The 27,652-nt window shown below is 32.1% G+C and overlaps 2 protein-coding genes across 2 annotated transcripts; both read left to right on the top strand.

Annotated features, from left to right (window-relative positions):
- The first annotated feature begins 15,838 nt into the window (after positions 1–15,838).
- On the top strand, positions 15,839–19,459 carry LOC130895397 (RNA polymerase II-associated protein 3). Its single transcript, XM_057802683.1, has 6 exons — positions 15,839–16,042; positions 16,095–16,319; positions 16,372–16,499; positions 16,556–16,772; positions 16,832–17,669; positions 19,268–19,459. Exons 1-6 carry the CDS (start codon positions 15,908–15,910, stop codon positions 19,348–19,350), a joined length of 1,626 nt encoding a protein of 541 aa, XP_057658666.1. The 5' UTR covers positions 15,839–15,907; the 3' UTR covers positions 19,351–19,459.
- Positions 19,460–22,676: 3,217 nt separating this feature from the next.
- Positions 22,677–27,620, top strand: LOC130894045 (calcium-independent phospholipase A2-gamma-like). Its single transcript, XM_057800624.1, has 7 exons — positions 22,677–23,185; positions 24,037–24,454; positions 24,507–24,644; positions 24,702–25,181; positions 26,714–26,905; positions 26,963–27,182; positions 27,240–27,620. Exons 1-7 carry the CDS (start codon positions 23,097–23,099, stop codon positions 27,500–27,502), a joined length of 1,800 nt encoding a protein of 599 aa, XP_057656607.1. The 5' UTR covers positions 22,677–23,096; the 3' UTR covers positions 27,503–27,620.
- Positions 27,621–27,652: the final 32 nt, after the last annotated feature.

The following is a 27,652-nucleotide window of genomic DNA, read 5'->3' as shown; positions in this document are numbered from 1 at the left end:
TTGATTGACTTGATCCGATACTTCTATATAGTAATAAAAATAATCGTTATAATTGAATTCCCTGGACTATAACATTCCTGATTTTACTGATAAAAGATCTCAGAGATTGTTTATTATGGTATCTTGTTTTTCATATATTGGATTCATATTTACATTGTAAATACAAACTTGGAAAAAAATCAATTTATCAATTCATTAGGTTGCGATTCAAATCGATTTAAAAATCGATCGTTTTTGGAAAGAATCGCCAACCCTAGTAGAAGACCAAGTGAGATTTTTGAGTGTTTTGGAAGACCTAACTAAGGGACATCCGTGAGAATTAGGGTCGATTACAAAACGTCCTCAATATGTAATAAAACGTATTTAATTAAGGTTTACATTTTTTAGTAGTCCTTAGGTTGCCGATAATCATCGATAGAATATTGTCAGGTTGATTGGACGGTTGCAGAATACCCCCAATAGTAATCTATTTACAATTTAGTTAGACTTCATTTTTTGGTATGTTAGGGCATATCAAAATGGTAGTTCTAACAGAATGACTTGAATACTTCGTATTTCCGCCCTTATTTCATGACCTTTATCACACAATAATTTACATGATGATTACTTTAAATAGCGTTACGAACAAGTTCGCGAAATGGGCCCTTAAGCCCACCCTGTCCAGCTACAATGTGATTTTAAAATTCAGCGAATTCGCGCCATGTCTTTCATCTGCTTTTTATAAATAGAGGACGCGCCTTTAATGTTTCCTTTAGAACTTTTTATTATAGCATGTGGTTTATTTACAGTATTTCTTCTGAATAATTCATAGAAAGTCTATTTATTTATTCCTTTTTGTTCTGGAGCTTTGTAGAATTTTCTTTGTGGTATATAAATGAATTATGTGAACTCAGTAAAGAAAAGAACGAATCGCATAAATTATTGAAGTGATATTTACCATTTACCTCGTGTTAAATGCTCAGAATTAAATATAGGTGTTAGAATACAAGTCGTTTACAGCTCTGAAGGCACTTTCCAGGAAATTTTCCTTCAAATTCTTGCGAAATTAGGGAAAAGATGTTATAAATTTGTATTCATTTGGTGAATGATTGTGCATTTTTTTGCATTGTACAGTATCGAGCCCTCAACTAATTCTGAACGTGGAGTAGAAAGATAAAGATCGTGCTCCGTGTTCCTAAGTTAATAGCCTTACAATGAACTTCCTAAAATAGCAGAAGCGTATTTACGGATTCAAAGATGAATAAGGAAGAAAGAATCAATATTTTCAAATTATATAATGGAATTTTATTAAATTTCTTACAAAAATAAGTTGTTGCCCTTTTTGCGTACAATGAGTCACTGCTGCTGTACGAGAAAACAAACTTTCATAACTTTGTTGGAAATCACCGTAGAAGCAAGCATCAAAGAACATTATGTTTCTTAAGACCTACAGTTTATTTTCCAAAAAAAATTTTTCGGAAACGTCACTGGAAAAATGGTTTTCTATTAAACCTTTCCTTAGGTTTCTCAAGTGCCTTCTTAGAATGAATGAAGTTCTAATAACAACTAGATCATTCTCCTGAAAGTTTTTGAAAAATTAAACCTGAGTAAGCGGTTTCTACTTGCCAAAAGTTTTACGAATACCTATTTTCTTGATAACTCAAACATAATTTCGGAAGATGGACCAACAAAAGAAGTTCGCTTGTATTTTAAATTTATTTTTTTAAGTACTTAAACTCTACAAAACCATAAATTGTGTCGGTCTGAGTTTGATTAGGTCAGAACATGAAAATCACATCAACAAATTCTAAGCTCATTGCTTTGGTCATAAAATATTTACAGTGGAACCCTTTCTAACGTATGGATGCAAGTGCTGGCAAGTGATGGATAGTCAGGAGAAAATAATAGAAGCTGTGGAAATGGAATACTTGAGAAGATCGTTCAGGATATCCACCACAGGTCGAGTATACACGACTTCAGAGAGAATCCAGATTAAACAACTGCTCTGGTACGGACATGTGATGAGGATGGAACAGAACAGAAGAAAGCATTGATGTATGTATCAACCGCAGAATAGAAGAAGACGAGGAAGACCCTCAAGGACCTGGAAGGACGAGATTGAAGAGACCAAGAACAGGTCAAGTATACACGACTGACTAAGCTCTGGTACGGATATGTGATAAAGATGGAGCAGAACAGAAGAAAGCATTTATGTATCAACCGCAGAATAGAAGAAGACGAGAAAGATCCTCAAGGACTCGGAACAAAGGGATTGAACAGACCATGAAAGACAGAGCTATCCTGGAAAACGAGAGTTGCCAATTTTATCATTTTCCAGAATATAGTGGAGACTATTTGAAACATTTGATAATAGTATTATTTCGTAATTTGAAATAAAAACTTAATTATATATAATTCTTTTTTTGTCCTATCCTAGAAGTTTAATGCTACACCCTATATATTACGTTATGAATTTACTATAAAAACGATTATGCAATAGTTTAATTTAAATCGCATATTATTTTTTAAAGTAAGTTTCCATGAATATAGCCGTTATATTTTTCTTTGTAACCCTTTGTCATTTTCCCGACAAGTCCACCAGATATTTACGAAGTTTCTGAAAACAACAAGCAAGTGGTTTTGATTTTCCTTCGAGAACACACCGAAGACGTCAGCGGGAACCGTCTGTGTCAAAGGAAACGTCTGCAGTTGACGTGTGCAATGAAGAGAACACGTCATCTAGAGGCCGCCTTCGTCGTAGCAGTCGGATCAAATTGAATTAACGTCAACACAGATACGATAATTTTATTACGGGGAAGTTGCCGTACCCCCGTACCAAGAAAGGAGACTCTCTCAATAGAGAAGTAACGGGTCTTAGCTTTGATCTTCCTTGTTTTGAATCTAATTGCTAATGGAAGTAACTTAACGTCATCTTATACCATATACCAAAAGAAAGTATACGGCGGTTTTCAAAAAATAGAAAATAAATGTAATTTTTAGAAGTTCTCCTAATGAATTAATAATATTAATTATAATAATTTTACTTAAACAACGGGATTTTATAATTTATTCTTATTATTATTCATATTTTAAATACAAAGCTATATTTGACATTTGATATCACTATCGTTGCCTTATGCTGCCTCATCGGTTTAAACATGAATAACTTTTTCACTTTATATCGAAAATTTACTCGTATCTTGTCTCAATAGTGAATTTTTTTTTATTTTGTTTGCGAAATTACCTATGTATATATTTTCTGCGTTCATATGCTTTGATTTTTAATAAACAATAATTTATAAAAATTACTAGTTCTACGAGGGCCGTTACTAAAGTTTTGTGATAGAAAACTTGAAAACAAATAGTCATAATTAGATATGGATTCATAGTTTTTCCAATTTCCAATTTTCCATTAAGATCAATACACTTTTGTATGTGTTTGAATCAATTTTTCCATTCCGATCGTGGTACCTCCAAAACATATGATTTCAACGCACCATCAGCTTCTTCAGATGTCGACCTCGCAATTTGTTTTTGATCTGCGGGAATAAGAAGAATTCATTGGGTGCCAAAAAAGGACTGTACGCCGAATGATCCATCAATTCGATATTATGACTTGTCCAAAACGTTTTTGTTTGAAGTGATGTTTGAGAGCACGTATTGTCATGGTGGAGAATAATTCGTCTTCTGCGATTGGTTTCCCTGAACCATTCTAGAAAAAAATACTGTGGTACCATTCAAAATAGTTGCTCTAATGAAATGCCCAGTTATTTCGAAAAAACAACTCAAATAACACTCGTAAGACAACACGTTCTGAATACGTTCACGATCAAAAATATTCATTTTGACATATTCACATCAATGTTACCATATCTTGAAACTTATCAGAATACAAAGTCTCCTTTGCGTAAAGTTTGTGATTGAAAGATGCGCAAACAAAGAAAAAATGACAAGTAAATGCGTATATATACTTCAAGAAGTATAGTAAAAAAACTAATTAGATGTTCCCTACCAAAGTAATACCATTCTAGAAGTTTCTTGGAAAACTTTATATGTCAATAAACTTATACCTAATGCCGTCCATGAGGTCTTGATGAACCTAAAATAGAAAGAAAGATCGTGCAAAAAATGTGATTATTTTTCAATATATTCACCGTTTATTTTCAAACACCTTTGAGAACGTCCGACTAAAGCTTCTACACCACAATAAAAATGTGATACATCTTTATAGTCAAAACTTTCAATTTCATCTTCGTTTTAAATCTTTTAATCCTTAACCGGACCTTCAGCTTTAAGAAAAAAAATAGTCAGACGGAGCCAGATCACGGCTACATACTAACTTTTGCCATGTTTAAAAACTTTTGTAGGAACATTTGTTTTGGAAATACCAGTCACTCAAGTCTTCGACTAATTTATTGTTTTCTGGAGTAGGACCTTCCGCACATGGGTTATCTTCTAATAATTCTCGTCCCCAGCGAAACAACTACGACCAATTTTTAAATTAAATTAACAGATAATGACACAAATCACCGCGAAACTTAATTCGAGACATTTTTCAAAACAACTTGTTGACTGCGTTGACTATTATAAAAAAAAAGATCGAAGCAACAAGTTGAAATTTTTTTTGAGACTCGTCTCTAAAACGTGCATAAAGATTTTCACGAACGCACTCTATCTATCATATGAAGTCAAAAACTTATGGCACACACTACTTACATTAAGGCTAAATGAGCAACAACGTATTATGCAGATTCACCATGGACTCCTTCATCAATATCTACTTTTTGACGGTTTACATTTGATTGTATTTGATATGGAGTTATGAAATATCATTATTGCCTTCACTAGATAATATTTTTCACTGTATTCTGGCCAATACCAACTTCTTATTCAAGCCTTTCCCTTATTTTTGAAATATTGTGCTTCAAACGACAGAAATTTAGCGTACATTTGGTACCATATCACCACATAGTGCTTGTAAAATCTTATGCTTAAGAAGCGAGTTAACTCTCATAGTAAAACAGAATGTACCACTGCTACCATTATCTGCACTCGTGATGAACGCATGTTCAAAGAGACAAAATAAATTTAGACACAGTGTCTGCTGAATAAAGTCTCGAATACATAGATTGTTTCTATTTCATAGTCAGTCTTCTTCTTACCGTGTATGGTTCTGACTTAACCTATAACTCTTATTAGTCAATACCAAGGGCTCAGAGCCTTTTCAGAATTTTGATAACCAGTAATTTCGTTAAATAGGCTTCCCTATATAAATTTCTTTGTAGTTATCCGACATATCTCTCTTAATCTGGGTTCGCAGATTACTAAATTCAATCATCATTATTTTTGGTACTCTTAAATTTTTTAACAAACGATGTTTCACCTTAAGGTTACGAATAAAATCGTTGTTAAACCATAAAGGGTATTTCTTGAAAGATCTGGGAATTGTTTTGGAAACGCTAGCAGTGACTAATTATTGAATTTGGCTGTAAAAATATTCGCAAGCTCTGTCAACGTTATTTTGAACCAATAATTGATTCCAGCTGATATTGAGCAAATCGCTGTAGGGTTGGGGGAAATTAGCCCTTCGAAAGTTGTACCTCGGATTCACTGGTGATGGAAATGTTCATTTGTATGATAATTATTTCAAGGGAGGGGTGAAATCCATACACAAAAGTTAACGGATCTATTTACTGAAAGTTGTTTAAGGAAGTCACAAATCTATCATCATTACTTGAGTCAGCATGCACACTATTTATTATTAAATTAAAATCGCCAATAATGACAAGATCATCATCATTCAACAAGTGATCCAAACCCTTCCGAACAAAACAGTCCTGATTATATCCGAAAGATCTAAAGAGTTGGCATTGTAGTGGTTTCTCAATACGAACAAAACTCCACCACCACTTTTGGTATTGGTTTATTCAAATATACGATCTGACCTGAGTTTAGTATTAATTCCTCAACCATTTTGATAGTGGATCGTGAACCGTTTTTTTAGGTGGAAAGTTGAATAGTTATGTCTGGTCATAAGCAGAACCTCCGCTGAAGTCTATAGTACCTTCAAATCAAACATGAGCATTGTGATGATTCGTATTTGACAGACCCTTGGAAATAAAATTAAAACAATTAACTGAAGTTGAGTCTAATAGATTACAGTCACTAATTTCGTAATCGCCAGCGCATTTGGGATATTTTAACGATTTATAGCAGTTTTTAGCGGAATGCGCAAAACCGCAACACTTGAAACACATCCTTAACTTAATGGCACCCCAAACTGGACAGCAATCATATCCGACTAATAAACCACCCTCTTGCATAACCTTCTTGTATGAGTTAACATCCAGAGATAACTTTGCTTGAAAGATTTTTTTTTCAGATGACAGATAATTATTTATATTATTTGAATGCTGTACCGATACGAATTTATGATTGCTACAAAGTACACTAAATAAATACATCGTCAACAATTTTCTTCAACGGTAGATAAAAGAATACATATACACTAGTACCCATAGCATTAAATGACAAAAAGCCACATAACCATAAAATATACATGAAAGAAGCCAGAAAACTTTGTTATAGGATGATGACATTGTAGACCCAACCAAGTATGTTTTTAAGTGCCAGTTATAAAAGTTTCGAAACATGTAATAATTTCCGAAACTTCGGTCATTCCGATATCAATCTCTGACTAAAAGAGTCCTTAATATTCCTTGCCAGAAAATCCAACCCCATTTTATTACAATTTTCTTCTGACGAACAGATCCGGACCACTTCTATTGTCATGTCAACAAATAATTTTGAATAAACTTGAGAAGGATTCAGTACTATAATGAAACACATTTAAACACTTTTACACTGGATTATTTTAATAATCTATATATTCTATAGAAAAGGAGAATACTGAAAAATCGTTATCTTTTATTGATACTAAATTTATAAGAAACGAAGATAATAAAATTTTAATTGACTGGTATAGGACACCAATAAGTTCTGGAAGATATATCAATTATCATTTAATCAAACAGATGAAAAATAGAGTCCTCAAAATTTCTGATCCAGTTTGTCATGAAAAAAAAAACATTAAAATACTTTACAAACTTTTCTACGAAAACTCGTATCCTCCATATCTTTTAAAACGAATTTTTGTATAATATATCTGACATTGACATAAACATTAAATCATCATTTTTAAACGTCATCGTTGCATTCGACATAACCATAACCAAATAATAAGGACAAGATTGTTTTGTTTTGTGGTGTGAACTTAGAATATCAATATTTTTCCAATGGTTAATTAAATGTGGCATGTTTACAGGTCATTCATATCATCCTAATAAGAAGTGGACTAATAAAAATCCAAAATCTGTTCATTTATTGTTTCTAAGCTGGAAAACTGCTTTCTAAATTGTCTCACCTCTTCAATGCTGGAAAATCTTTGAACCCCTCGTCATTTTTGCAAGTCACGGAATAGAAAATAATCCGAGAGTGCTGGCGATTAGGGTGCACCAGGTAGCAATTCAAACTTTAATTCATTAATTTTGATCAGTACAATAACGGATGTGTGTGGTGGTGCATTGTCTTGATGATACAACACTTTCTTATTAGTCTAATGCGACCATAGAACTCGCCGTTGATATTTTTTCCTTTTTCATTAATTTTAGCCATTGTAATAATGGATTAATGTGTGAACTGACGCATTGTCTTGATAAAACAACCCTTTCTTCTAAGCAAAGTGCAGTAATTTTTGCCTAATTCTTTTGCTTTGGGTGCTTCATCCATGATTATGAAACGTCGCAAAAATTCGGCTTTATATCTTCGAAACATTGACAAACATCTTCACTAAGCTGTTTATGTTCCATTGTGAGCAAACGCGCCACCCATTTTGCGCACGGTTCTATCATGTTCACGTTCTTTCAACGTTCACTATTGATAGCTGCCATCAAGTTTGATTTATTTGATGAGTTAGATCAGATAGATCATTTTTCCAGACATCAATGTCATTTCTAGTCCACAATGTCGTAATTTTTGGAATCCCTCGTTTCTTGTTTAGAGTTTTAATGCGTGTTTTAACGAGAATAATTTTAACTATTTTAACTATTTCTTAAATAAACTTTCTGACTATCTTCTGAACTGACTGGTAAAAAAATGTTAATAATATAATTTGAAGGTTATTCTATCCTGATCGAGTTTATAGTACACCAGTTGTTATGGTACAACCTCGAGAACAAGAGTCAATTCGAAAAAATTAATTTATAGGCATTGGAACTATGAACCATACAAAAAAATATTATCTTGTTAGCCAGGATAACTTATTGAGATTATTCGTTAAGAAAAAGTCATTAAAAGGGTAGTTTTGGTTTTGTTAACAAAACAAACCTGTTATGAAATTTTATTTTCTTAGTACCTAACCTAACTTTGTATGTATTATCAAAATCAGATTTTTTGGGCTAGTCAGATACTGGCAAAACTTCGCCTCACTAATCCCCATCCGACAAACTGCGAAATAGGAAAAAGATAGAGACGCGGAGACTTATAGAAACACTGCACCCCTTCAAGGGTGTTTGTCCCTTTGCCCTTGCAGGATGTCTAGTATTATCTTCCCCCTTATTCAAGGGTTTTGTAATAATAATTCATATAGAATACAGAATTAAAAAGATAAAATATTCTAATAATTATTATCACTGTTATTTTTTTCACTAATGCGAAATATTTTTGTTATGAGGGCGTGATAATTTGTAACAAATTTCAGTACCTACTTCATGTGTTATATCTAATGAAAACACTATGGCACTTCAGCCCTAAAAGGGCCTCTCTAAAACACAAACCGTTTTGTTTGTTTAGACGACTGCAAGATCTGTAACGAAAAGGATCTTGTATCTATTAGTCCATACCAAGTTTTATTGTTATTATTATCAGTATTTTATGAAAACTACTCATTTCTACATTCAAAATTGTTTATATACACATTCCATATTACTGCGATTCATCTTATCTAATTCCCATTGAGAATTAAATCTGCGTCCCTAAAACTGAAAAGCAAAGGGTTCCCTTCATCTTGTACGCCGCCTTATTATGGCCCTTAACCATCCCTTCAAGTGAAATCAGGGGTGTAACTACAATAGTTAAGAAGGAAAATTTGGACTCCTGTATATTATGTATAATTAAATAACATTAGAATGAAATATCGAATTGAAATATTTTTAATTAGGATAATTAATAAATAAATAAATCAAGTATTTTAATGATTCTTTTTTGTCCAGGTCCTTTGGTCCATAGTTCGCACTATTCAGTGCAAGCCAGGCATATCCAAATAAATAAGTACCTTGAATGTCGGATTAAACACTCGTTTTACCCCAAATTAGGACATTCAGGAACAGCGTCTATTGGCTCAATATTGCAATCCTATCGAAACACTGCTCGATTCAAATCAGCACTTCATAAATTTCTTCTTGTACATCGAAAATTATCTAATTGTTGACCTATGAGATTTGGCGAACAGTTTTGCAGGCTGCCCCATTTTGTTCTTGTAATTAAGAAGCATGAAGTCAAGTCATACCGACACGGCGCAATTACTTCTTCTTTTTCTTCTTCAATCCTCTCATTCATAATGTTTCAAATCCTAGTTGCATAACGGCTTTATTTAGAAAGATTCGATCCTCATGAATCAGTCAACTTCAAAACATCCAATTATCAAATTTCCAATCATACTTCATAACATTACGACCTAAGGAAACGATATTCTATGTCCTTTTCCTGGTTCTAGCCTAACTTAACCTAACCAATTTTCAACCAAATCGGCTGTTCTTGAGTTACAAATATTGTAACAAATACAACTTTCTTTTATATATGTTTCGAATTTTAACTTCCGCTTGATAAAGTACTGCCGGGTATGAAAATTTGAAAGTATTTTATAAATTATCAATTTCTTCAGATTGATTGCGGTGATAAGATGGTTTACTAGCTTTCTACCTGGGTTATTAGAAAAATTTTCCTTCTCTGGTTGTAATAACAATTTGTAAACGACGAGGCATACTCTGAAGTAGATTTTTAATGATATCCTGTGAAAAATATTCCCATTTCTGTACAAATTTGGTGGTATTTTTAGATCCCCAGTGGCAGGTGGTAGCTACATTTTGGTTTTAGAACAGGCTGTGTATATTTTTACTGGGTTTTTATAATACGAGTATATATTTCATTTTGTTGGTTTTTGAAATAATATGGTTGTGGAAAAAGAAAGTTTGAAATATATAAAGCAAATTAAAATTTGAATTAAATTAGAAACAGTCTTCGGTTGGATGTTTTGGTTCAATATAATGGACTTAAATCAACAGTTTTCTCCTTTTTTTTCATATCTATATATAAAAAAATGAATTGGTGTTCTTTTGTCTCGTTCAAACTCGAGAACGGCTGGACCGATTTGTCCAGAGAAGGTTTAAAAGGTGAATAAATATGAAAATGCTCGGAATCAAATGAAAACAACAATTTTGTTTTATCACAAATAAAATTTCTAAACGCAACCATAATATTTAACATTTGACAACCAACTATGTGTAGATTGATAAATCTCAAGTTTTGTCACAAATTATATTTCTGAATGCAATATTTGACAATTGACAACCAACTATATGGATATGTTTTGTCACAAATTGAATTTCCGAACGCATCCATAATATTTCAAGTTATGTCCTCTTTTTTTTATTGTTTTTGTGATAGTGACACTTCACTGCTAACATGCAAGTGTTTTTGCAAGAAGATGAAACTGCAAATATGTTTGCGAAGCAATTGCTAGACATTGGAAGTCGCGGTGGACACCTGGACCTGATTCATCACATTACCCACAGATTTCAGTCACATCACAGACTCAAAAGAAGAGCTTATTCAGCGTGTTTTCCCAGATATAGCGCAACAGTTCAATAACTATAATTGGCTGGCTAAACAAGCGAAAAAAAAGATATCGAGGGTCTCAATGCGACCATTCAGAATTTTCTTCAGGGACAGTTGGTTTCCTTCAAATCAGTCGACATCTTTATGAACCAGGATGACCTAGTCAACTACCATGGAGTTTTTTGGATTACCACTTAACAATTTGCTGTTAAAAGTAAGATCAGTTATCATCATGCTGCGTAACATTGATCAAGCTGGACCGGTTGGTGGTGGTGAATAACGTCATTGAGGCAACAATCAAGGGAAAATACAAATGAGATGATGTCTTGATCCCGCGTATACCGATGATTCCAACAGATTCACCATTCGATTTTAAGCGTTTACAGTTTCCGGTATGCCTTTGCGATGACCATAAATAAATTGCAAGGCCAGTCGATCGAAGTTTGCGGAATCAACTTGGAGTTTCCCTGTTTCACGTATGGACAATTATACTTCATCAGAAAGCTTTAAATTGATTAACATACTGTATCACAACTGTGTGTGTCTGTCAATATCAAATTGGAACATTCTAAATTTCAGGAAAACTCTGTTTTGTAAGTAATGTGTAATTGGCGAAACTAAAAATAAAACTTCATTCATACCGAGCATTTTTTTATTTGTTTTAATAAAAAAAGGATTCCTTTTATCTGTTTCAAGTTTATTGTATATTTTATTTATCGATTGAGGCAGTACGAAGTCTGCCGGGTCAGTTCATCATAAATATACCTTCGTATAATTTGTTCGATTTGCTTCAGAATTTCTAAGTGAATTTTTTAATTGGGATAATATTCAATTAGTTATTACAAGTTTTTCAGTTACTTTTAAATTTTGGAAATATATTATTATAATTATTTTGATCTATAGAGAAGATTCAGTTGATTTTCTATATGAATTTAAAAGTTTTTGCATGTTCATTTAGTTTCCTTACAAATTCTTTCAAGTTGCTCGTAAACTTTGACTTCAATCTGCCTTTTCACAAATTTTTTTTCAATAATTAGATAATTTAGATTCATATTTCACACTGCAATTAAGTTTTTTCATTGTCAGTTATATAAGTTATATCTAATATATTATTGTCCCAATTTCGACTTCGTATATGTTATATTGGTACTCATGCATTAAATGTTTTCTTTCAATGAAAATCTTATTTCCAATCATCTTTTTTATCAAATACCAAGTGGGAAAGTGACGGATATTTATTTTGAAGTTTAAACTATTTCTCTTGTGTACTTTTCTATGTCAGGAATGGTGTTTCGTTTTCTTTTTAGCACATTTTCTATTTTCGGGAACATTCCAAAGTCGCAAGGTGCTAAATCTAGTTAACGGGATAGACAGGAGACTTGTTGCGATGTCACGATGATACATAAAACTTTAGACTCATTTTTCAGATCTCTTTTTTCGCACATTAGTTTGAAAAAATTCCAGTACCATCTTGGAACGAGCTCCTCACAACCTAAGAAACTTACGATCACGACTTTAATTGACAGGTGATTTTAGAGTTCCGACTTTCCAAATTGAAACTTATTTATGAGCGAAAAGTCTCGAAACAAGTTCGGAACTCACTCTTTTGCAAATAATGTGTTTTCGAAATAAATCAAAAGAGTCTCCAAAATTACTACATTATCCCCGTAGACAAATTGTATCCTTTTGTGTGCTTCTTTGGTACTTTTTTCAGAATGAAACAAAAATTGATGTCTCATGACAGCCACTGCTATCACGAGGTCAATAGAGTAGCTTTAATAATAAATTGATAATCCTGTTTTGGCCTTTGTTACAGGTTATCTCAGCACGTAAGCACTAGTTGAAATAAACTCAACGTTAATAATAGCTGCTATAAAATTTTGTATCCTATATTGTTATAATATCACTAGAAATGATTCTAACAAATGCATTTCAGCTCTTAATTCAAAAATTGCTTCAACTACTTGAGCTCAAAAATCACACCTCGTGTATTTTATCAATTTTCTTTTTTCCAAATTTTTTTCTGAATTCTGGGAGGAAATTTAATCCCAATAAAATAAATCAAAAATGCATATAGTACATTTTTTTGTACCCTCTAAGACCATTTATGCTGTTATTTATATCAATGATTCATCCCTTAATAACCTGGTTTTGTATTCCCAACATTGCATCCACTTCAGAGATTCTCAAAGAAGCAGCAAAAGACGCAATCGTTATCATTATGAATGAACGAGATAGAAAATCGGCAGTTTACAGTCATGAATTTATGAACTTATGAGATTCGAATTAAATTACCAAATAAAAGGGGTAAAATAGGGGAGAATTGGGGAAAATGTATTAGTCTCCTCAATCCAGAAGGATTTGGATCAATCATGACAATACTTTGAACTATTTTGTGGACACATTAGGACAACTAATATAGCAAAAACTATTATTATTATTTTTATAAGTCAATAAAAAAGGAATATATATTTATACGTAATCCTTTCACGAAGCTAAAAAAAATCTAGCAACCCATAGAGGCATAAGTCAGTGAATTTGAAAATTACATATGTTTTTTTTATGTTAAGACCTAAATATCGATTGAAAAACCAATTAAGTGAAAACAAGAATATCCAGAAGTGACTTTGAAAGCACTTTCTTTTCACCTTGACCTGCCACATTTCATTGGATACCTCCCTAGTTCGTGTTAAAATATTCTAGGCGTCAAACTTCCATGGATTTTAGCGTCTTCCGTGTTGAAATGATGGATTAATGGGATGGTTGCAGCTCAAGAAAAATATGAATCATCAAAAACTACTTTACGTATTTGCCGATGTCTTTACTTTTGAGTTTTGAGATAGACATGTGATTTGAACATATCAACCGCTTCTTTAGGTGTAGAAAAACGTTGACCTCGCAATTTATTTTTGATCTACGGAAGTTAGAAGAAACCATCAGTTACCAAACAAGGACTGTACGGCGGATTATCCATAAACTGACTGTTCAAAAACGTTTTTGTTTGCACTGATGTGTGTCAGGTCGTATTGTCGTACTGGAGAATGATGCGTCTTCTGCGATTGGTTTCCCTGATTTTTTCAAACACTTCTGGAAAACAAAAGCTTGTGTACCATTCAAAATTGACCTTTCTACGTTGCTCTAATGGAACATTGGCTACATGTACCCATACAGTAGATTGTTGTTTAGTCGGATTCATAGTCATAAATACATGATTCGTTTGTTGAAGCATCGCGTTTGAATTTTTTCATCATGTATTTACAGCAATCGACAAACTTTGTTTGAACGAATATCAAATTATGCGGTATCCAAAGCAATATTAAATTTATCCGAGTGGAACTAATTCCCAAGTATGTCTCAATATCATGGTACATCACATGAAGATCTTGCAGTTTACACACAACATCGATGGTTTCTGGCACAGTTTTGGACGACCTTCACAAAATTCATCCTGTATCGAAGTGCAACCAATATTAAATTCGGAAAACTGTTGTTGGTTCATCACCAAAAGTCGAAGCAAGTTGATTGGTAGACTGTTTTTGGTTTAATCCACGTAGAAATTCGTAGAAACTCAACGCACGAAAAATTCCATATTTTGACAAAGACGAATGTTTCAAATATCTGTAAACAACTCACATAGCACTCGTAGGACGACAGCACGTAGTGTCTTTGAAGAAAATTCACAATGATCGATTGTTATTTATGAAGTTTTGAAGGCGACTGCGAGGACAACTGATAAAAAATATTGTATTAATCTAATTTAAATTGTGTAATTATCTTTTTTTAGTCCTGAATTTTTGTGATAGCACTGCAGCACTACAATGCCCATGCACTAGCCGCTCCTGTCCTGGTTAGTTACTTAAAGTAACAAAAAAAATAAGTCTTACAATGCAGAAACGAGAAAAAGTTGTTAAAAACATTTTTTTCCAATCACGATACAATTATTTTCACCTAATATTGCTTTTTATTACTTTTTATGTTCAATATATGAAATGCAGATTATATTTATCAGATATTTGCCATCGACGAATAAAAAAAGGCATTCCAAGAAGAGAGGGGTAGTATTCTGCCAAATATAACACAACATCTTGATTAATGTCCTTCTAGTCGTGTTCACCCGATCCAAAATCTACAATATTAATCTTCCAAATTGCTTTTTAGTCGTTGACTAACCAATATTTCTCTTCATTACTACATATTTGATTTATTAAACATTGTCTCGACGCTGCTATGCGGATTTTATATTAATATTAATGAAAATTCCTGTCTTTCAGTTGTACGAGTCTAATTCTAGTTGAAAGGTTCTTATGCAGATAATTCAAGTTTATTCACATAATATTTTTAAAACAGATAATTCGAGCACTGTACATGCATATCATATTTTATTTTTGTAACTAATTAACATTGTTTTTTGGTAGCTTTTTTGCTTCATATTGATCATATTTTTTGTATTATCCATTTATATTTTTTACTTTATGATCTTATTTATTTCAAATTAATCACTTTTCATCTATTTCAATTAATTTCATGTGTAATTATTATTATTACATTAATTAGATAAGCAAATTCAATATCAGTGGTATAATTAACAACTATAATCACATTAAGAAAACCCGCCAAAAGAATAATAGTGATGAGAAGAAGAACTATAATCACAGTGATGAATGAAGCACCTAAAGTCACAGTTATGAGAAAAACAACTATTATCAGAGTGACGTAATGCTCAAACTATAAATCAACTGTTTATTGTTTGTTTCTGAATTTCATACAATAACAAAGAAAAATACAAAAATAAGAATTTCGAAATCTATGTTCTAATTAAATATATAAAAGTCATATTCGTTTGAAGTTACCTTTTTGTATACTTCGGGTAATTTTTCGATTTCATTCATTTTCATTCGTAATAGGTTTTATATTATTATATACACTGTATGTGTTTATGTTCACCAAAAAATGCCTCGTACCTAACTTCGCGATAAGCGACTGTCTTATGTCAAATATCGCTTAAACCAAAATAAATAATTCTATCGGTGCGAAAATGAGTATAAATCCAATTCTTTTACAAAAATCCATTCGAGATAATGCGGCTGACCTTCAAGATTTTGCAAAAGATTTAAAAAGTTGGGGCGAAGAAATGAAACGAAAGGAAGAAACGTTGAAAAGTGAAAATAAAGTATACAACTCGGACAAAACATTATTTCAAATATTTATAAACAATGTTTTAGGCGGAAAAAGCTATGAAAGATTCCAAGCAGATTAGAAAACTGAAACGTAATGATAAAACTAAAAAACCAGCGACAAAAATTGGTGCTACTGACTATGCAGCTTGGGATAAATTTGATGTTGATGCAGAGTTAGACAAACTAGAGGAAGACATTAATGATGATTCTGATCTAACTGATGAATGTAATGAAAGTATGTATGACAGTGCCATAGTGGAGAAAGAAAAGGTAGGACTTATTAATTTGAGACTAAATTGTTTTATATTTAAAATTGTTTTAGGGTAATAAATTTGTAAAGGCACAAAAATGGAATGAAGCTATAGATTGTTATACAAAAGCTATTCAGTGCTACTCATATGACCCGATATTTTTTGCTAACAGAGCTTTATGTTTTTTGAAACTTAGTAAGTAAGTAACTTTTAAATAAATATTTTTTATTAGAGTATTCAAAAAACATATTTTAGATTCGCTAAATGTGAAGAAGACTGTAATATTTCTATAAAATTGGATGATACATATGTTAAAGCTTATCAAAGGAGAGCTGCTGCTAGAATTCATCTAAAAAAATTTGAACATGCAGAAATTGATCTTAAAAAGGTACTCGTAATAGAACCTAACAATAAAGAAGCTAAAATCGAGCTAGATAAATTGGAAAAGTTATTAAAAAGAAATAAACCAGAGGTTAGTATAAATGTATTTATTATATAAATATTTTGAATTGAAATTTTATTTTTAAACAGGTTTATGATCAAAGACCAGTTTCGAAGTTTACAGCTTCTCGAAATAAGACAACTTTTAAAACGGTTTATCAACCACTAGAGAAAAAAATACTTGATGACAGTACACCTCTTCCACTTTGGACTGATAATACAGAAATCATAGAAGTTAAACCCATTAACAAACCACCACATTTACAATCGAAACAACCCCTAAAAAGGATACAAATAACTGAAACTGATGAAGTCACACCAATAAAAGAACAAATCAAAACAACAGATGAAGGACCAGTTAAAAATTATGTTTTAGAAAAAACCCAATCAAACAATATCCAATCACCCTTTATTCATAAAAATGAAATTGAAACTATGGAAGAAAAGAAAATATTGTTGGCTTCTATTCCTTCGGAACACCTAGAATCAGTATCACTGTTCAAAAAACAAAAATCATTGGAAAAAGGAGGAAACCCTGAGAAAAAATTAACCAATGTAAATATAATTAATAATGAAAGACAGGTAACGCTGAAAGATGCGAAAAACAATGTTAATGACACCAAAAAACTGACAGGAAATAATGAAATGAATTTCGTTTATCCCAAAACCTCTGTACAATTTTGCTCTGCTTGGAAAAACTTCAAATCTACAGAAGATAAATACAGATACTTGAAATTTATAGATCCCAAAGATGTTCCAAAAATATTCTTGGAATCCTTAGACAGTGTACTATTCAGTAACATTCTAGAAGTAATGGCAAAACATTTCATAGAACACAACGACAAAACATTCGACATTTTGAATTGTTTATCTCAAGTTAAGAGGTTCAGTGCTATTGTTTTGTTTATGAACGGAGAGGATAAAAACAGTGAGTATTTTCTTCATAATGCAGGTTTATGTGTTCACATATCCAAATCTAAAATTATATATACCTAGGGGGTCCTACAGCTTCCTTTGTCACATTTCTTATGCCACACTTTTGTATCTATCCACTCGTTTTCCTGGATGGATATGTCTTTCATTCAATCTTCAATTACTTCCTTCCAGGTCCTTGAGGGTCTTCCTTGTCTTCTTGTACCAGAGCAGTTGTTCAGTCTGTATTCTCAAAGTTATATATACTCGACCTGTGCTGGATATCCTGAACGATCTTCTCAAGTATTCCACAGCTTCTATTATTTTCTTCTGACTATCCATCACTTGCCAGCATTTGCATCCATACGTTAGAAAGGGTTCCACTGTAAATATTTTCTGACCAAAGCAATGAGCTCAGAATTTGTTGATGTGATTTTCATGTTCTGACCTAATCAAACTCAGACTGACACAATTTATGGTTTTGTAGAGTTTTAAGTACTTAAGAAAATAAATTCAAAACACAAGCGAACTTCTTTTGTTGGTCCATCTTCTGAAATTTGCTTCCTAAGTATTTGAATTGTCTACATCATGTAACCATATTTATGTACAGTTCGGGGCCTTCTTGTGTTCTTCCTACTGTCAGATATTCTGCTCTTGACATATTCATATTCAAACCCCATTTGCATATTCGTCATCCAATTTCCTCAGCATATAATCTGTACCGTCCTCGTCGCAAACTATAGAATTGTTATGCATTAATCCTTCATCTTAATTACCATTGTCGCTCTTTCAGTTCTCTAACTACTAAGAGCTTTCTGAATGTATGTTTTTGAATAATATTGATCATAAAATGCACTTTGAATATGAGAATAGTTTCGATATAGTACTTCCTAACTTGACTACACCTTTTGACTTTCTGTATATGTTCTGAATAGTTTAAACATGAACATTGCTGAGGTCAGGTCAATATATCAACTAGTGTTGTCAACGGCACCATGTTGTAGGCCTTTTCGACAAATACAATGTGAGTTGCTAAAGTAAAACCAGCTATTTAGCCATTTCTAAATCTAACTTGTTAAAATACACAGAAGGGAAATGAAATATTTTTATACCAAACTTTGAATGGTGAGTTTGAAATATCCTTGAATCATCATACCATAAGGACATCACTAGAAAGTTCAATTTGAGACTTTTAACTGGACCTCCATCAACCCCAACACGACTACAGATAATTGGGGATCATTTGGACTGATAAGTTCATCAATAGTTGTTTGATGAGTCTAGAATTAGCCTATTTGGCGTGTTCCAGTATACAAGAGAGCGAATGAAAGGATTTTTGCTAATGCTGCATATAACCAAGGTGTATGTATAGGGTGGCATTAAAATTTGATCACAGGTACATTGTCATGTATGACAATCCTCAACCATATCTCTATAGAATCGTCCAGGACATTGATATAAAAGAAATAATATGGCGTGACCTCAATCCAATAGAGTTTATTGTAAATCTGCCTTGAAATTCATGATCTAAACAATGAAAAAATCGAAATTTTGCTGGGGTGTTTATTTTATTTACATTTTTCCTGTGTTAGTTGGTGCGATTTATCTTTGTAGATCTATGGAAACTATTTGATCATATGAAAATAAATGAAGAAAAAGAAGACATTGATAGATTGATAATAAAATATGAGCTGTAATTTTTCTGAAGAGCTGCACTTTTTCCTGCAATGGTGTTTGTGATTTCAGCACTTGTGATTTTTGTTAAAAGTTTCACGTGTTCAATAAAATAATTTAAAAAAACTACAATGCTCTTCATTTCGATTTTCCTTTAGTTCAATTGGTTTAATTTTGACATCGAAACGGTTGCTGGTAATATCAAATATTTTTTTCTGAAAGGTGAGTAAAAAAATCGCACGCTCACGGCCAAAAGTCTCTAGCAAAAAATCTATAGCTTCCATTCTTCTTCTGATTTTAACACCTCGAAACAATTAGCTCTATCTTCATAATGAGTAAAAAGAGTATTAAAGAATAAAAAAGGGTTATAATTAACGCTAAAGAAAATACAAGCACAAATTTAAAAAAAAAATAATTTATTTGAAGTAAAACTTTCAATATTTGGTGTTCACTTTCCTGGCCGTAATAACGGCTTCCAATCGCTTTCGATTTAGAAGCTGGTGCAGGATTTCTAGTACGAACTTTTCTCTTAAGTTCATCCCATAACTTCTCGATAGGATTTAAGTCCGGGCTTCGCGATGGATGGATCCAAATCGGCAGTATATGGACGGGCATTGTTTTCCATTAAGATGAAGTTTTCGCCGATTAATCTGACGTAGAGAAGACTTGATACCCTAAAATTTTTCCTGTATATCGGTAAGTCGTTAATCCCCTCGCTTCACCGCCAGTTTTAATAAAAACCAATTGGATTTTTGCTTCCATTGAAATGTCTACCAAAACCATCTAGAAACTTCCTCCTAAAGCCACGTTTTCTTTTATGCAACTCTTCGTGAATCTTCCTTCAGTTCTTCTATAGACTCGTCCTCTTCTATCGCTACCATGCAGGTACAATCTGCTTGCGTCTGATTGGAGAACGGAGCCCCATTGTTCGTCAATCTAATTAACATGTTATCTGGTAAATCGTGTGTGGGCTGGGCTTAATTTGGGACCAGTAACTGAACTTTTGGCTCAGCTACCTAAAGTCTTCTCTAAAGATCCATCTACTCCCCGCGTTTATCTGAGCTCTTGTTGGACTTAAACACCAGTGAAAGTACCATGTGCTCACAATTAATCGGTCATGTCGGTTAACTCTGGGAACAGCAGACTGACTCATGTTCAGTGCACTGGGCAATCGCTGACTTTAGGAATTTTAACACTTGTTGTGTCCATTTTCAGGTAAAATTCTCGTATTTTGTTAAAGAAGATGTATATCAGTTGACGTTCGATGGCTAACTGAGAGTGGTAGGTCAGATAACCTTTTATAAGGGTTAGTTACCCCTGATTAGCACTATTATAAACAAGCAAAAAAGGGTGGTTACGATTACCATAACATATTGTTGAATTGTGAGAGCAAATAATAATTACATTTTATATAAATTTGGAGTTACTACTATTAACTTTGAGATTTTACTGAGAAAAATACAATTCCGTGATAGGTTTTTTTGTCAGTGATTTGCAATTGAAGATATGTCGATTTTTTTTTTGCTCACGAGTATAATATCGACTAAATTATCTTGCTTAACAGTATTAATACTCAATGAAATTTCTTAAAATGACGTGTTTAATGAAATTTTGTGCATATCTATTTGAAAATTTAATCCTAATGCCGACACTGTCTACTTATTTTTCTTTGTTTACATTCATTTAATTGCCGAAATTTTTATAACTTTTATTTTAAAATAAAATTCATTCCATTATGATCCCCAATGATAAAAAATATGAAATTTTAATATAAAAATTTATAAACTTGACGAGAGACTAAAGAAATGAGGTTATTTCAAAGTTAGCAAACTATAAACTATGTGAAGGTCAATAATAATCTACACCTGGTATGAATTTATATAAAAAGAGGAAACGAAACTAGAATTAGGAGTGAAATACCAAAAGAACAATTGATGAAGCAACAAATTGCGTAAATACGTCACGTTAACGCCGAAGTGTGTACCTACCATATCATGTCACGTGTGTTACGCGTGACGGCATAGTATTTATCTCTGAAATTACATATTTTTATGAGATCACGTTTCAATAGTTTACGTTAATTTAGTTCAAATTTCAATAAAGAAATGAAAATACATTAGATTTCAAAGTTAGGTAATATTAGTATTTGTACAACCTGCGATCCCAAAGTTATTTTCAATAAGCTGATGTAAATAATGAAATTCTATCATACTCATTCGAAAATACATAAATACAGTAAAAGTCCCAATTTTTCTCTTCGATGAGAATATTCACAATTTTAAACAACTAAAAAAGTAACTACCACTTATATTAACTTCTTTTCAAACAATGTTACGTAACACGATGTGTTTCTAATCATAATTTTACAATGAAAACATGGAGTTCATAACCTCACGTGACGTGAGGGCGATGTGCTTTGCTTTAACAAATACACGCATCGCGTTGGGGCAAAATATCTCATTTCTGGCATTTATTTAGTTTATATTGGTGTATAATTAGAGAGTTTCAACAAATCTCAAATCGATTTTTTCTTATTTGTGGTGATAAATATCATAAGCCGAAAATAAATCCCAAAAAATGTTTATCTGGGGTTTATATACACATATGGGACCAATCCATTATTTTTAAAATAACGAAATCATTGCCAAACATACATAAATCAATGAAAAAAATTGAGACTGAGACAATCCTGTTCTAAGTTTACATCTTTATATCTATCGTTTTTTCACTGCGCATTTTTTTCGTTTTCAAGGCAACATTCTAGAAGCACTCGTTTAAACTGTAAATTACGCCATTCAATGTTTTTTTTAAATATTATCACTTTAAATAACTCCGAAAATAACAAAACTAAAAGGAATGTTATTAGGTATCAAACAAACACTAAAATGAAAATTTAAATTATTTAGTAATATATTGTTATTAAAACTCGTAAGTATAATCAGACAACTATGTTTTTGGAGATGAAATTTTCGTCTAGATTCGCCTCTGTGAACATAATTCTTATAAAACATACAAATCTAATAATACAAAAAAATCTAAAATTTCAATAGTGATACTAAAAAAATTAATCCAATATGGTGGCCCATTGTGTGATAAATTTTTCTATTTCAGTACAATACAGTATTTCTGAAGTCAATTTATGAACAAAGCTTTGCTGTATTCAATTAACATACTGTAAAATATTCTCTACTAAAAAATATATATCCATTTACGATTTCAGTATTACCAAATTATTCTTTTTGTAAGAAAGCTTTGATTTTTATCGTTATTACCCTGTATATGAGTAAAATTAATCATATATATATTTTTTTGGTTGCTAAAGGCTTTATTAACCAAGAATTCAACAATAAATAAAACCATTTAAAAAGGCACAAACGAGTACGTGAGGTTTAGTGCGTGGTCCCTTCCAATCGAAAAATGAAAATCGTATGATGTGGTGTGAGGTGTGACTTTTGGATGTGTGGCTATCTATCATCGTACGACTTTTCGTCATACCTCGCTAACCGACTCGAATGTAAACGGCACGTGTACATCTACTTTTTCGTTTGGCGCGAGTTCAAATAGAATTATTATAAGGTGTTTAATCTCAAACAAAAACAAGTACCTGAGTAACGTTTTGTTTTGATAATAATTCCCAGAGATATTAGTGCGAATATAAGGAAGCGTAGTACGCTATTTATTCATTGGTATAAATTGTTGTCCGAGTTCAATTGCGTTCAGTTTAAAAAAAAACTTTTGAAGCGAACATTAAAATGTGCATGTTTATGTCATGTCTTTAACGAAGAATATATCACATTGTGGAAAAACTTTAATAAATAGAGTGTCCCATAAACACGATAAAGTTTATCAACATAAAAGGTAAATATTTGTATTTTAATATATTTTAGCCAATGACTTGAAATTATATCAATAGAAAATTATAGCCATGAGTTTATTAAAAGTAGGATGTAATCGCGATTTTCTTGGGTTGCCATGTATGAAAGTAAATTTCCTTGAAAATCCATGTAAATAATTGTTATACACCATTTTTATCTATTTATTCACGTTAGGAATTTTCTACTTTAATTTTAAGGTTTTACTAAACTGATTCAATGAGATAGTAATAAAAAATTGGGAATGACTTTGTTTACAAACATTGCTGATAACGCAATTTATTTGGAATTATTGTCTTTAAAACTAATCAATATTTTTTTAAGAACAGTTAATTTCAAAATATATAAATTTCTATTTTTTTGTAAGACATTTCGAAAACAAATTAGTATATTTGTGATAAATCGAGGGTACTCGACTGATTTTAACAATGCTACATAAACCAATATTAATTTTTAAAATTTTATTGTAATGAAAAATGTTTTAAGCAGTCGTCACAGTAAATTCTCAATACTTTTAGTATTTGTAAGATTATGATTATATATTTGGCTAACTAAGTTTAACGGATTCGAAACCCGGTCAAGGCTGTCAGATTATTTATAATTTCCAGCTGTACAATCGTTAGTTGTTTTTCTTATATTCTAAGCTTTGTTAAAAATGGACCAATAATAATGTTCAGCAAATCGTTGTCTAATTATTTTGAAACCACCTTAAGAGTCAAAATAAACGTCATCCTTGCGTCAAAATCATCTGTAATTTGTTATTACAACTCATTTCTATTTTTCGATTATTATAAAGATTACACTTCTAACGATACACGATTCGCATAATCATTATAGGAAGATTACCTCGGGATCATCAGATGTGGAAGATTCTGTTAAAATGCAAGCGAAAAATATCGTTTTGAACCAGTGGAAACTCATAAACGAATTAAAAAAGTATTTTTCAAAATTTACCAGCGATAATACTTTCGAAACAGCATTGAACAAAGAATTTGCCCAGTTTCTTCAAAAAATCGACTCGAAAACTTACGGAAGGGAAATAATCAAATATTTTACTTCGACTACTGAAAACGTAAATAACACATCGATTTCGGATACCAAAGAAGTAAAACAAGGACAAGCTAGCGCTAGCAGACTATCTTTACCTATACAAAATGTATTAAGTGGACTAAATATTAATATCCGTAGTAAAGAGGAAGTGAAAAAGGAAGTATTACCCAGATGGAAAACCATTCCGAAACCAATAGTGTCCCAAGTGAGTAACATCAAATTATTTAATTAAACTATTATAATTTTCGTATTTTTAGCAAGCGATATGGGCAAGAACTAGCCAAGTTTTAAGTTCAATAACCATAGCAGATACTGAAACTAATCAAATTAGAAGAATAGAAGATTTAATATGTCATCTAGAACAATACCCCGAAGCTAAGCATAATGCTGTTAAGGTGAATATCTTTAATTAAATTCAATAACCAGTGTTTTTAATCAAATTTATATTTCAGGAAGGTGCTATCAAATCATTGTTATGTATTAGAGAAAATACAAAAAATCCTTATCTCTTAAGCACCTTGAATGTGGCTACTGCTCTGTTAGGTTATACAAATCCAGTACCTGAAGCTGGTATCAGAATTTTGTCTATCGACGGTGGAGGAGTTCGAGGCATACTAGTCATAGAAATGTTGAAAAAACTAGAAGAACTATCAGGAAAACCGATCTACGAAATGTTTGATTTCATTTGCGGTGTTAGCACTGGTGCCATCATAGCAACATTGTTGTGTTTGAAACAGAAGAGTTTAGACGAAATTTCGGAAATCTATAAAAGTATCAGCACTCAAATTTTCACCCAGTCCGCGTTTATTGGAACTAGTAATTTAGTTTGGAGCCACTCCTATTACGATACTCCTTTATGGGAGAAATTATTGAGGGAACAGTGGGAGGATATGTTGTTGATTGAAACTAGGAGAAATTTGAAAGTTCCTAAGGTGAGTTGTAAAATTTTATCAATAAAACAATTTACAAAATTCTTATCTCTTGATAGGGAATTATATGTTGATTTCATAAACAACATTATTGAAAATTATGATTAATACTCTTAATTTCAGTTTTCCCTTGCAAACTGGGGTATGTTTCTATAATATTTCATTCGAACTTCATTAATTAGGGTTTGTAAATGTTGAGGATAAGTTTTAACAATTTTTTTTTTCAAAAATAATTATTAAAATTTCAGATTTCAATGGAGCGTTTTCTTAGCGAAATTGAGGACCAAAGTGTACTATTTCTAATATATTTCCTAGCTTTTAAATATTTATGTATTCATTGGGGAATTAATTAGTTTAGATTTGAGGTGTCTTAAATTTTATTTCTATTAAAAAAGTTATTAAATTCATCAAATTCAAATTAACACTTGAAACTAAAGCTGACTTTACAATAAAAGATGCTTTAAATGCAATAAAATCTGTTTTTCTCAAGAAATTACCATTCAATGGATACTGGGACTAACCGGAGAAACGAAATAACTGACAGACCCTTCATAGGACCTGAACCCTTCTGTGATATAAACTTCAGAACAATAGAAGAAGTTTCGACTGGTGTTGTGGATTGTGCACTCAAAATAAGACTTTTAAGAATTTTTTAAAAATGCATACATTTCGATCCTTAATTTGATCTTGATAAAGGCTTCAATATTCAAATTACCTCTGTGCCATTTGTGTTGTTGATAGATTTGAAGAACCAAGGTTTTATTTTGAATCCTCTACCCACAACACCATTCAAAATTTCATACTAGGAAGGACATTAATATCAAGAATGACATCTTCACCTGGGGTTTTCCCATTATTTGTTGCAGTGTGGGGTATTGATAAGTACTTTTGATGGACCACCAAATATTTTACTGTCGCTGTAGAAAATATTTTGATTTTACTTAAATGTGAATTAGCACTCCACTAAAAAATTCAATAACTTACAAATATAACATAACCTCTTGAAGCTTTCACTTGTATTTCCTTTTAACCAGCAAATGGTCCATATTCTCTATCTTTTCTGCTACATTATTGGATCTTCTCGTGGAATCCTTTTTATGAGACATCTTGAACTCTTTTGACCAATAATAATCTCGATATCAGTAGATTTTCTGATTTCTGATCCTTCACTGAATTTGAGTACATAAACGGGTTTCAGTTTAGGTAAATATGCTCCTAATTCTCAAACCATAAGATTCTGTATTACCTTGCATTCAACATCTCATATTATCAGTTCCATGATTTCACTACAGCAATAAACAAAAGTAAGACACTTTATTTCAATCTTTGACCCATATGGGAAAGAAACATTGATTTTGTTACTTAAAACAACGCCCTTGGTGTCATACCAAGAAACATTAAAACCTTTTGTATTCCTTATAATGATCGTTCTTTGAACTATATCAGAAACAATTAGAACTTTAAAATATTCTGTTTAGCACCTTTCGTTATCTTATACACCTTATATATTCAAAATATTTGTTATTTATTTGCAGTTTTGTGCAGTGTCAGCTATAGTAAATCAATCCAGAATATCTGCGTACATATTCCGAAACTATGCATTGCCTTGCAAAGTTCAGTCACAATATAAGGGTGGATATAACCATAAGGTTTGGGAAGCAGTAAGGGCGTCAGCCGCCGCCCCCACTTATTTTGAGGAATTCAAATTGGGTAATATGCTCCACCAGGTAAGACTTAAATAAAGTCGTCAAATTCGGGGTGTATTAATATAATAACTTATTTAGGATGGTGGTATTTTGGTAAACAACCCCACAGCAGTGGCAATTCATGAAGCTAAATTATTGTGGCCTACTACGCCGATACAATGCGTTATATCTTTCGGTACAGGTAGGACGGCTCCCAATCCTGTTTCAAGTAGTGCTGGTGATAAGGAAGAGATAATTACCAATTCGTCGTGGAAAAAGAAATTTTTCGCCATTATAGATAGCGCGACTGATACCGAAGGTAAAAAAATATCCTATTAACTGCGCCAGTTTTTAAATATTTTTTTTTTCGTCGTAGGTGTTCATACAATGTTGTCGGATCTCCTTCCGGCCAATGTATACTACAGGTTAAATCCTTATTTAACGGAAATGCTGGATATAGCTGAAATTGATCCGAACAAATTGGAACAGCTGAAGAGGGACGCTCTTATGTATTTGAGGCGTAACGAAGATAAATTTCACGACGCTGTTAAAGCTACTAACCACAAGAAAGGTTATGCTCAAAAAACTTTGGATTGGTTTAATCTGAAGAAGGAAATGTACGGTCTTACTTCGATTTGATTTGTATTTTTTTAAATGTAATGAGACCATTATGATAATTTTCAACTGTGATTTTATATGCAGATGTTTTATTTAATAGTTGTTTTTGTATAGATCAAAATACATCATCTTACAAAAATGACAGATTATTATTACCCAGAGTCCTTAAAA

This window comes from Diorhabda carinulata, chromosome 1 (genome assembly GCF_026250575.1).
Source record: "Diorhabda carinulata isolate Delta chromosome 1, icDioCari1.1, whole genome shotgun sequence".
NCBI lineage: Eukaryota > Metazoa > Arthropoda > Insecta > Coleoptera > Chrysomelidae > Diorhabda > Diorhabda carinulata.
The sequence above is the reverse complement of the archived record's forward strand: the minus strand, read 5'-3'. Positions and strand labels throughout refer to the sequence as shown.

Excerpts from the sequence above, each read along its gene's own strand:
- LOC130895397 (XM_057802683.1), top strand. The coding sequence starts at position 15,908 with ATGAGTATAAATCCAATTCTTTTACAAAAATCCATTCGAGATAATGCG. Across the intron at positions 16,043-16,094 it reads CGTTGAAAAGTGAAAATAAA|GCGGAAAAAGCTATGAAAGA; the intron begins GTATACAACTCG and ends ACAATGTTTTAG. Across the intron at positions 16,773-16,831 it reads TAAAAAGAAATAAACCAGAG|GTTTATGATCAAAGACCAGT; the intron begins GTTAGTATAAAT and ends ATTTTTAAACAG.
- LOC130894045 (XM_057800624.1), top strand. The coding sequence starts at position 23,097 with ATGTCTTTAACGAAGAATATATCACATTGTGGAAAAACTTTAATAAAT. Across the intron at positions 23,186-24,036 it reads AAAGTTTATCAACATAAAAG|GAAGATTACCTCGGGATCAT; the intron begins GTAAATATTTGT and ends TAATCATTATAG. Across the intron at positions 25,182-26,713 it reads GAAATTTGAAAGTTCCTAAG|TTTTGTGCAGTGTCAGCTAT; the intron begins GTGAGTTGTAAA and ends ATTTATTTGCAG.